General features: G+C 41.9%; 1 protein-coding gene and 1 long non-coding RNA gene across 2 annotated transcripts; both read left to right on the plus strand.

Moving 5' to 3' along the window:
- The first annotated feature begins 518 nt into the window (after nucleotides 1–518).
- LOC133895992 (receptor-like protein 6) lies at nucleotides 519–7,827 on the plus strand. The gene is made up of 3 exons (XM_062336514.1): nucleotides 519–1,773; nucleotides 3,730–3,945; nucleotides 5,801–7,827. Exons 1-3 carry the CDS (start codon nucleotides 519–521, stop codon nucleotides 6,970–6,972), a joined length of 2,643 nt encoding a protein of 880 aa, XP_062192498.1. The 3' UTR covers nucleotides 6,973–7,827.
- A 1,866-nt stretch (nucleotides 7,828–9,693) lies between these two features.
- Nucleotides 9,694–11,987, plus strand: LOC133894938 (uncharacterized). The gene is made up of 4 exons (XR_009905552.1): nucleotides 9,694–10,939; nucleotides 11,104–11,200; nucleotides 11,469–11,684; nucleotides 11,854–11,987. It is a non-coding gene; the product is annotated as an uncharacterized LOC133894938 (long non-coding RNA).
- Nucleotides 11,988–12,383: the final 396 nt, after the last annotated feature.

Consider the following 12,383-nt stretch of genomic DNA (forward strand, 5'->3'; position numbering starts at 1 on the left):
AGCCTATCAGTTATACTTCCGTCGGACTATGGCTTCCATCGTTTGGGCTTTACTGCTCTTCCTTGCACAGCTCCTCCCACTACTTGCCTAACACCACGGCAAGACTGCGCCTTTGCCTAACACAAAGTTTATCTGGAAAATAACACCACAACTAGCTATTACATCGAACATCCACTGCATGAAAAAAACTTAAAAAGTGACGAGTCATAATCGTCATGGTCACCCTAAATGTGTCACTGATGACTAGTCATAAGTAACGGGTAAAGACCCGTCACTAATAAAATCATTGGTGACGGGTCAAAACGTAACCCGTCACGTATTAAGGTCATAAGTGTATGACCTGTCACTTATGACTCATTTACGTTTTTTGTGTTTTTTATAGAAAAAAATCAAAAAATATTTTTTTTCACCCGAACCTATAAAAAAATATTTTTTTATAGGTCAAGCTCAGGCACTCCTCAAGCTGAAGAAGTCCTTCTCCTTCGATGAATCTACCACCACGCTTCCGTCATGGCGAGATGGCACCGACTGCTGTCTCTGGGAGGGTGTTGGCTGCGACGCCTCCTCTGGTAATGTCACGGTGCTCGACCTCAACAATCGTGGCTTGTCCAGTAACTGTTCCTTTTCGGTGCCATCTAGGTCAAGCTCAGGCACTCCTCAAGCTGAAGAAGTCCTTCTCCTTCGATGAATCTACCACCACGCTTCCGTCATGGCGAGATGGCACCGACTGCTGTCTCTGGGAGGGTGTTGGCTGCGACGCCTCCTCTGGTAATGTCACGGTGCTCAACAATCGTGGCTTGTCCAGTAACGGCTTGGACCCAGCGGTCTTCAGCCTCGCATCCCTTCGACGCCTCGACCTTAGCATGAATGATTTCAGTCAAAACTGGAACGACCCATTATCACTGAGGCCAGACAACATCCCTGCTACTGGATTTGAGAGGTTCGCTTTGCTAACCCACCTAAATCTTTCCAATTCGGGCTTGTCTGGCCAGATACCTATTGGCATCAGTAAACTCGTGAACCTTGTCTCCTTGGATCTTTCCAATTCCATTCATTACCATCCTCACGCCGTGATCAACCTCCAAGGAAACGATGCTCTAACTGCCGGTCCGTTTCCAGAGTTCTTCATGGATTTTCTCAATTTAACCGTGCTTCAACTTTCTGATACTAATCTTGAGGGGTGGTTTCCCTCCAGGTCCTTTCAATCGAAAAATCTAAGGGTCCTCGATTTGTCCCATAATCATGATCTCGGAGGGCATTTGCCATGTTTATCTAATTCTAATTCTCTAGAGACTTTGAGAATAGGCATGACCAACTTTTCGTATGCTAAACCAATCTGGAACAACATCCCTGCTACTGGATTTGAGAGGTTCCCTTTGCTAACCCACCTAAATCTTTCCAATTCGGGCTTGTCTGGCCAGATACCTATTGGCATCAGTAAACTGGTGAACCTTCTCTCCTTGGATCTTTCCAGTTCCATTGATTATGGGCCTTACGACCCTCCTGCATACTGCTCTTCTGAAAATTGTAACGATTTGTTCGAACCCAATTTTGATACCCTAGTGGCAAACCTCAGCAATCTAAGAGAGCTCTACCTTGACGGAGTGGATTTGTCTCCTAGTGGAGAAGAGTGGTGCATATCTCTTGCTACATCTGTTCCTCGTCTTCACGTACTTAGCTTGGCCTCTTGCCACCTGAGCGGTCCTATTCATAAATCCCTCTCAAGACTCCATTCTCTCGCCATACTGGATCTTTCACGTAATTCTCTCAATGGTAAGAATATACTATGTCCTTTCCTTTTTTTATCATATGCTTAGGCTTGTGTTTACTTATTAGAGCATTTTTATAGTACATATCACTTACCCCTTATGAGTTACACTAGTTACCGTACATGTGAAACTAACGTCAACATCAAAATAGTCTGGCTATTGCTAATTGTAAATTATGCATATCCAATGAGCTTTAATTACACAACTCCGATGTGAGAGGCACTGGGAGGGTGGAGACATGCAGCTGGTCCATGGACCTGGTGTTGAAGAAACATGTGATGCGTGTGATCGTGTTTTTTTTTTTTCATATTTTGACCCTTTGTGAAAACTATTTCTAAATATGAATCAGCGGCAAAACTATTTTCAGTTTTGACCTTCAGCATCCGTGCCACGGATGATGGCGTGGATGTTGACCGTGTTCACTCCATCATGGCTGGTGTGAACACAGGCAGCGTCCACACCATCGGCCGTGGCGCAAACCTCAAGGTCAAAACTAGGAATGGTTTTTATGGGTTTTGGCGACGCCACTCCGCGTCTATGGCGCGGAACCCGGGGGTAAACTGGAAATAGTTTTACCGCTGGTTCATTTTCAGAAATAGTTTTCGAAAAGGGTCAAAATATAAAAAAAAAACATCGTGTGATGTGAATGACGGGTGATACATGCAACTACAAGAGTACCGTCCTAGGTTATCATAACATAGTGTCTTCCTGTTCATCAGGGGTAGTATTAGGACTATAAATGTGCAAATTAGAACATTGCATAGATTTTTTTTTTTCCATAAAAAGCAATTAAGGCATTTTATCTCATCCAGGCATGCAACAGGTTTATGGATAGTATTTAGACAAAAAGGCATGCAAATTAAAAGTTACTGGCATCAATCAAAGGTTACATGAATCGGAACTGCATGATCATGCTAGCTAATAGATGAGTGAGATGAGATGCGTCATATAGAGGTGTGGACAAGAGTGAAACGTTGCTATTTTTTATTGACTAGAAACTACCATATTTTTTGGAAAAACAAAATCCATTTAACTCACTTGAAGTATCATGTTTGTACATTCAACGCCCTTTAGTTTTTTTTTTGTCCATTTAACCCTTTTATTTTCTAAAACCGGATCACTTTTTTCAGAAGGCCAATTTTGAGAGTAGTTTTTCCGTTGTGGTATCCATGACACCCGGTTTTGCCATGATGGCAGTATACATCACCATGGCTCCCTCTGCTCCTTTTTCATTGAGCAAAATGCATGATGCACAACCCTAGCGCAAAAATCTTTCTCAAAATCCCAACACTCAGTGACGTGAACTCCCATCATGTGTCAAAGGCTGACTTGGACTGCCATGGTGACAAAACCAGTCACAAAACTAGCCTACAGGGTGAAGTAGTGATACAATTTTAACAATTTTTTTTCTTGGAACTGAAGGGCAACACCCCATGTCCATTTTATTAAAATGAAGCCAATGTGCGTTGCCAAGAAAACTGTTCAGCCAAATACATACCGATTTTGCAACTTGCTTTCCCATTGTAGAAGCAGAAAGAAGAAGCTATTATGCAGGAGTAGCCATCCAACGACCTCGATGGCTTCTTCTTGGCCATGACCCACCCAGGAGAGAGGCAGTGAGGGAGGAAGGGTTAATGTCTCATTTCAATATGTCATTTCTGCTAAAATAAAATTAAAAAAATGGCAAACAAGTAATGGAGTTGGATGGAGTAGTGAAACAAAGCAATCTTTCAGTGGAACTAAAGTGCATGAGATTCTTCTGGCGGCATATAACTAATCGTCTTGGTCAAAAATAAAATAACTAAACATGGGATTTTTTTATGGTACAATACCATTTTTTCCTCAAAAAAATAGACACTTTATTCATGTTCTCAACAAAATGAAAAGTATCATTTTTCGAATCAAATTTTAGTAGAAGAGGAGACACCTTCTAATTAAATGTTTTCTATTGCCATTGCAGGGGAAATTCCATCATCTATTTTCACTCTTCCAGTATTATGTGACCTGGATCTTTCTTGGAACCACCTTTCCGGCCCTATACGAGAGTTTGACAAGGCACATTCACAGTTGGAGTATGTGGACTTGAGCACAAATGAATTCTCAGGTCCTATTCCCAAGGCATTCTTTCAACTAACAAGCTTGAAGCATGTGGACCTTAGCTTGAACAACTTGAGAGGTTTGGTGGACCTTACCTCGTTTTGGAGATTAAGTAGCCTTACCTATTTGCATCTTTCCAATAATAAGTAGCATGTCATGGATGCAGAAGGTTGCATGTCATGGTGCGGCAGTTGAAGTTCAGACAAATCCACCATAGCAAAACTGCACCTTTGCCTAACACATAGTTTAGCAGGAAAACAACACCAAAACTAGCTATTACATCGAACATCCTTCCAAAGATGTTGCGTTGCCAGGAAAACTGTTCAGCCAAATGCATACCGATATTTCAACTTGCTTTCCCATTGTAGAAGCAAAAAGAAGAAGATATTACGCAGAAGTAGCCATCCGGCGACCTCATTGGCTTCTTCTTGGCCGTGACCCACCCAGGGTTCACAAATTCGGTTGCAGGTAGGAAATTGCTCGGCGGCAATTTCACGGTTTTGGCGAATATCAGAAAATGCAGTTGAAATTCAGCGAGAATTCGGCCGAATTCAATCGGTCAAACTGATTTGACTGAGGCAAAATCCGGGCAAATCGACTATTTGGTAACCGACCGAATTCAATTGAAAACTGACTGTATTTCCCGCATTTCATTTGTGGTTGAAAACCGGTCGATTTCCTAAAAAACCGCTTGAATTCAATCAAAAACCTTTAGGTTTTATCGAATTTCAGTAAAGTTCAAGAAAAACCAAAAAATTAGCTCAACCATGTAACATCGATAATTAATTCATCTGATCTTCAAATCAAGTGAAACAAATTTTGTTGATTTCGTGAGAAAGTTGTATATGGTCTGTGAGGAATTTTTTTAAAACCTAGTTAAATGCATAGTTAATTATTTGCTAAACCAAAAATCATGAAACAAATTTTTTTAGTCTTGTTACATGATCCTCTATCTTCTAAAAATACATGAAATCATGAAATAGTTATTGTAACGTGCAAGATTGAGTAAATGTGGTGCAAATAGATTAATTCATAACTAATCCATCACACCTCCAAAATTAGTGAAACCCCTTTTATTAGTTTACTTATACAATGCTTTGTGTAGGAAAAATAATGGTAGACATGAAAAGGTTAATTACAATGCTTTTTTTAACATGTTCATTTAATGCTTGTGAACTTTGTAAAAATCATGGAGAAATTAATAAAACTCTAAATGAAGTGAAACTAATTTTATAGACCCTCTTAAAGTACACCCTACACACAAAAAATATGTGTTTGCATGTTAATGTTTTCCTTAACGTGAGTTAATAAATGAGCTGCACTGTTTTAAAGCACGCCTTTTCTTTTTTTCCAAACTTCCTCTCCATGAAATATGATGTAAATGACATTATTTTTGAAAAAAAAATCATAAAGGGTCTTAGAACTGTCTCTATTATTTTTAGAATTTTTTGTGATTTTTTTTTTATTTTTTTGAATTCAAATTAAAAAACTTGTCGAATTCATAATTCCACGCAGACCGAATTGACCGGTTTTCGGGGTTTTCGACCGATTTTTGTCAAATTTGCGAACCCTGGACCCACAAGGAGAGAGGGAGGGAGGAAGGGTTAATATCACATTTCAATATGTCATTGCTGCTAAAATAAAATAAAATAATGGCAAACAAGTAATGGAGTTGGATGGAGTAGTGAAACAAAGCAATCTTTCCGTGGAACTAAAGTGCATGAGATTCTTCTCATGGTATATAACTAATCGTCTTGGTCAAAAATAAAGTAACTAACATGGGATTTTTTGATGGTACAATACCAATTTTTCCTCAGAAAAATAGATAATTTATTATTCATGTTCTAAACAAAATGGAAAGTATCATTTTTCGAATCAAATTTTAATAGAAGAGGAGACACCTTCTAACTAAATGTTTTCTACTGACCTTGCAGGGGAAATTTCATCATCTATTTTTACTCTTCCAGTATTACGTAGCCTGTGTCTTTCTGGGAACCAGCTTTCTGGCCCTATACGAGAGTTTGACAAGGCACCTTCACAGTTGGAGTATGTGGACTTGAGCAAAAATAAATTCTCAGGTCCTATTCCCAAGACATTCTTTCAACTAACAAGCTTGGAGGATGTGGACTTTAGCTCGAACAACTTGAGTGGTTTGGTGGACCTTACCTCGTTTTGGAGATTAAGTAGCCTTACCTATTTGAATCTCTCACATAACATGCTCACTGGTATTCAATTTACTTCAGATGTTCTCCCTTCTACTTCACTAGTCAGTCTTGATCTTAGTTTCAATAGACTTGGGGGGCGAATCCCTATGCCAAACTCATCAGCAGCATTCTTGGATTATTCAAACAACAGATTTTCTTCTGTTCTTCCAAACTGGGCTTTCTATCTTAATTCCACCAAGTATCTCAGCATGTCCAAAAATAGTATAAATGGGCATATACCTACTTCAATTTGCAATTCAATGCTGGATATCCTTGACCTATCACATAACAACTTTAGTGGCTCGGTTCCATCTTGTCTAATAGAAAATGGACAGTTGCGGGTTTTAAACTTGAGGGAGAATCACTTTGAAGGGATGTTGCCTTCCAATATTACAACCCGATGTGCTTTACAGACGATAGATCTACATGGCAATAAGATTGAAGGGCAGATTCCCAGGGGACTTTCTAACTGCTCGCAATTGGAGGTTCTGGACCTTGGAAGCAACCGAATAGCTGACACTTTCCCTTCTTGGTTGAGGGGGCTTTCCAATCTTCATGTGCTAGCCCTGGGATCCAACCAATTCTATGGTGCCATAAGTGATATTGTTGGGGATAACAGATCTGAGGAATGTTTCCCAAGCTTGCAAATTATCGATCTTGCCTCAAACAATTTCTCTGGGAATCTGAGATCCCAATGGTTCGAGCGGTTAGAAATGATGATGTCAAAGTTCAATAGTTCAGGAGAAACTCTTTCTAGTCAAAACCTCACAAGCCCTAATGGATTCTATCAAGATTCTATTGAGATCACATACAAGGGGTCTTATATATCAATTGAAAGGATCTTGACTACCCTAACAGTAATTGACTTCTCAAACAATAGGTTGGAGGGTACCATTCCCTAATCAATTGGACGACTTGTATCACTACGCATACTGAACATGTCACACAACGCCTTCACGGGAAAAATTCCAGCCCAACTCGGCAGCATAATTGATTTGGAGTCACTAGACCTATCCTGCAACCAACTCTCAGGGGAGATTCCACAAGAGCTAACTGATCTCACCTTTCTTGCCTCCCTGAACTTGTCAAACAACCGCTTGGTGGGAAAGATACCGCAATCGCGTCAGTTCTCTACATTCGATAGCAATTCATTTGACGGGAATGCAGGACTATGCGGACCGCCACTATCTAAATTACCTTGTGGCGCTTCGCCTTATACTCCAATTGTGCCAGACGTAGACAACTCCTCTCATCATGTTGATGTGATCTTATTTCTCTTCATCGGGCTGGGCTTTGGTGTCGGATTTGCAGCTGCTATTGTGCTGAAATGGGATCGGATCGGAAGACGGTTTATTGCAACTGCAAGAGCTTTGCTAACTTGATCGCCGATGGGAAGGTGAGAGTCTGTTTCTGAATCCAAGCATTATGCTTTCCTGGAATCTAAGGTAGCAGTGATGAGGTACTCAGGTGTAGGGCGCTATACCTTCAAGATGTATTTATAAGCCTTTTCCATAGCCGTTACTTAAGTATTGTACTTATAGCAGGTTAATCTTCAGTTGTACATCAAGCGTGGAGTGCTTTCATGCATCTGGCATTACACAATATCTGTACTACTAGGCAGGAGCGGAGGCGCTCTACGTTGTTGTGCGTCTGCTGTTCATTGTAAGCTACCATGTCAATGCTACTGTTAGTAGCATGGTATTGTTTGATAGTGAAATGAATTGAGTCTTGGTGCTTGGCAAGACATCAAAACATTAGTAAGGCACTGCCCGTAAAGGTCGCAGATTTGAATCCGCGTCCTGCTGTTTCTTTCGATGTGCTAGCGAGGATTTGATTTAATTCGATTTGCAGTGTGAAAGCCTCCCTTCCAATTTGGTTTCCAGAAAAAGGTTTAAGCGCTAACCCCCTATTTAATCCGTGCACTTAAACCCTCAAATTCTGAAGCGCGGAGCCGCTCCAGCCCGCGCTCGGCCCCTGTCGCCGCCGCCACCGCCGCCGCTACCCCGAAGCCCAGGCCGTTGTCGGAGAAGAAGGAGCAGGAGGAGGGGGAAGCATCGGAGGGGCCCGGCAGAGCAGGATATTCCCACGCTGCTGCTGTTCATGGCGAAGCTGGGCCCGGGGCAGGGGCTGGGGTGTGAGGCGGCGGAGGGGTCGCTCGCGCCCAGCCGGAAGCGGGAGTACAAGCTCTACTTCATGGATGCCCGCTACTACGACATCTTCGCCAACTCCTTGCTCGCTTGTTTGCTGTCATTATGTGTTCTTCAGGTTCGGGGAGTTTTTGATGATGAATGGTCGGGGAAAACTATGATTTTGGTGTGGGTGGCTGTGAATTTTGGGAAACGGTAGCTTTGCTTTCCAAATTGGATCAAAAGCTGGGACCTTTGATTCATTGTTTGGTTGGGAATTTGAAGTCTGTAATCTCTCTGACCATAATGTGATCTGTTTTGCGAAAAGATGATGGAATTTCCTGTACATTTGATGAAAAGCTGCGACTTTTGATATAAAAAAAATGGATCATTGGGGAAAGGATAGTTCGGAATCAGATACTAGTACTAGTGCTTTGATTATAAGATAATCTTTTAATGCCCCTTAAGATGAAAAGATGCTACTTTCACCCTGCTCGTGTTGAGAAATCGCCTCTCTTGCCTCTTGATCCTGCACGTCACAACTTACCGCTGCCTTGAGAATGGTAGTTTTGCTCTTCTACAAGCATACATTGACGAGGATGTAAGAAAGACAATGCCCAATGTCTGTGGTTGCTAATGTAACTTTGATAATGTGCTTACTCTAATGCTGGTGATGCCTATGTATCTCAGAAGGATGATGAGTCATTCTACACTCTAAGCTGGGCTCGCGATCATGTTGATGGCTCACCGCTGTTGGTGGCATCAGGAAGCAGTGGGATCATTCGGGTCATCAACTGTGCTACCGAGAAGTTAGCTAAGGTTCCTATTGCAAAGTTGAATGAAGTGTCATTTGCGTAAATCAGTGCATCATTTGCTTCATAAATGCCGGTTTATCTGTGTTGTCCATTCCAGAAAGTCATTTGAAAATTTCACTAATTAGGGAATGGTCTTTTTGCTATGTATCAATACCATTAGCAAACTATAACTTTTGTCCACAGAAGATTGTAGGTGTTGAATACTTCAGTAACTATACTACAGTGAAGTCATGTATAACCTGGTGGATGTACTTTTGTGATTTGTACTCAGGGCCTTAGGGGACTGGGCTTGCCACTAAATTTCCATCTAAACTATGAATCAGGGGCATGTAGTGAATGTCTTATTTCTTTTTACAAAATTATGGGAGCTTTGTTGGCCATGGTGATTCAATAAACGAGTTAAGAACTCAAGCGCTGAAACCTTCGCTCATCATTTCTGCAAGCAAGTTTGGCAAATAACCTGTTCTGATCCTGGACGTACAAAATTATTTTTGTGTTCTGACGCTGTTTCGCTCGGCATTGAATAGGATGAATCTGTTAGGCTATGGAATGTCCGTAGAGGGATCTGCATTTTGATTTTTGCTGGAGCAGGTCACCGGAATGAAGTTTTGAGTGTTGTAAGTAGTTCCTGCCTCCTACATGGCATTGTTTAAGGATATTACTCATTTCAAAGTGTCCTGAAGATACTTCTTATCCAGATTCCACTACTATAAAATGCCTCATCAGTGCTGGTTGAAAATCAATTTCATTACCGGTTTTTCAACCGGCACTCTTTACTCGGCACTAATAGAAAGATACTATCAGCTCTAGTTGCTCATCCGATACTATTACTATTTCCAGAGAATAAAAAAAATTAGCGGACGGGAGTGGCATCCGAAGCCGGAATCGAGCTGGCTCCCGCCGCCGCTCCCCTTCTTCCTCACCACCCTCCTCCGCGCCTCCCGTGCCCCCTTCTCTGCTGGCATCAACATACACCGTGCTCCACATACACAAATCAAAACCACAAAATCAACACAAAATCGAAGGTAGAGGCGACTGATACACGCATTGACAAAGAAAGTACATACACACACATACACACAAACACCAAATTCTGCTTGCTACTAAATACGATCCAAACTTGCTCGAAGAAAGTACATACACACATACACCCAAAGCTTGTTCCTTTACTTCCCTTCAGCATCGAATCCGGTGACGCCCGACAAGGAGGCTGACGGGCGGATGAGTGTGCGTGCGCGAGCACCAAGCTGCACCGCCACTGCCGCATCTCGCCTCTGGGCGGATGGAAGTGAGCGTGGGCGCCGGACCACGTCATCGTCGCCGCGTTGCTCCACGCCGCAGCCTCCACTCCTCCAGCGCTAGTGCCATCTCACGGCTAATGTCCCGAGCACGCCGCCGCCGAGTCCCAGCCCAGCGGCCGACCTGTTGGTCGTCGACACCGCTGGCTGCAGACACCGAGCCGCATCTAGGGTGCATTCGGTGTGGGCGACAGCGTGGAAGGTAGAGGCGGAGGGGATGGTGTAGAGCGGGGTAGAGGAGGAGAATGGCACCAGCATTGGAGGGCAACGACGGATGAGACGGCGGGAACCAGATCTGGGTACTAGGTGGCTTGGTGACTTCATCCTGTCAAAGGTGAAATTCCTCATTCTTTAAAAGGATACAAATTGCACAGTGCAGTGCTCAGCATGGGTGCATATTATTGGTTCGAAATACCGGACTGTACCTGGAACTATATTATCGTACTGTACAAACGTGCAGTCTTTTTAGTCAGTAGATTAGTCTTACAACCTAACCTCTTTACTTGATGCTAATTTTGGTTACTGACTGAATGATGAGCGCATCTGATCTGTGCTAACTTGAATTTGCACAGTGTTGACAATGAAATTGTGCTTTGGGAACCAAAAACAAAAGAACAAAGTCCTGGCGAGGTGATACAATGTAACCTTTCTAGAATTGTAGACCTTAACCCATTTAGTATCATACTTATCTACTGTTCTAAACTAGTTCCAGTGATGTTTTTAATTTCTCAATACCCCTGCCCATGCTAAATGTATTTCTCTGAAGTAATATGGTTTTCTCTTTCCTTATGTAGGGTACCATTGATATTCTTCAGAAGTACCCTGTGCCAGAGTGTGACATCTGGTTTATCAAATTTTCACGTGATTTTCACTTCAATCAATTGGCAATAGGTAATATGTAATACCGGAACTGTTTTCTGACATCCTTTTTGTGTAAGACTACTATTGTACTTTGTAAATTCCATGCACCACAAGTTGCCAAAGATGTCGGCGATACTTATATGGATGACTGATTTTCATATAAAATTTACCATTAACTATTACTTTGTCCTCAGTTTATGTTGTGAAAAAATGAATCCATATACGTTTGATTATATTTAGAGTTTTTTTTAAAAAAATATAGTAGGATGCGCTAATAATCATCCGCTTCTTTAAACAGGCAACCGTGAAAGTAAAGTCTATGTCTGGAAAGTACAGTCCAGCCCATCTGTTATAATTGCTCGGTAATTTTAACTGGAAGAACTTGAGTTATCTTGTCATCTGCACGTACTACTGATGCTTCTGGTTGTGATTTGTGAACTCATCGTCATTTCCAAGCTCACTAATCAGCAATGCAAATCGCCATAAGGCAGACTGCAGTGTCGTTTGACGGAAGGTACCTCGCTATATTATTGTTCCTCATGATACATCACCTGCTCTAGCCTTTGTTAATCCTTTATTCTGACGGAGATGGTTCCTATTGCGTGTGATCTGCATGCATTTTTCTTTTCTTTTCTTTCTTCGCCTTGCATGCATAGAAATGTGACATGGTTTCCCTTGTCCAGCACAATCTTTGGCGCTGGCGAGGATGGCACCATATCGCGATGGGATAAAGTGGACCATCCAAGCGCCAAAAACTGAAGCAAGACCAACCGCCTGCCGATGCCAGATCGATTGAGCTCGATTTGGGGATTTCTTGTTGGTTCTATTCTGTTTTTTTAATAAACGAAATTTTATTGACTTTTATTGTCACATTGAGATTATACAACTGTATAAAAGTGAACTCCTAACTTCTGCATATATAACTCAGTTGCATACAACCCAAAGTAAAAAATAAAAAATAAAAAAAGTCCATTACATAGAAGGCACTCTCTGAGAACATTGAAGCTGAAAAGAGGGAAATTAAGGCGGTGGGTTCGAAATCTGAAGCCTAAAGCCCCACCCGTGCCGTGTAAAGAGCACCCTAACTACCTGTTCTAGTCGCATATATGCCACTGTTACCATCTCTCGAGATTCTGGCTGCTGGAGCATAGACTAAGTACAGAGCTAGTGCATACATGTATAGATTACCTGCAAAGGAGCATAAATTTTTCTC

This window comes from Phragmites australis, chromosome 16, assembly GCF_958298935.1.
Source record: "Phragmites australis chromosome 16, lpPhrAust1.1, whole genome shotgun sequence".
In the NCBI taxonomy this organism is placed as follows: domain Eukaryota; kingdom Viridiplantae; phylum Streptophyta; class Magnoliopsida; order Poales; family Poaceae; genus Phragmites; species Phragmites australis.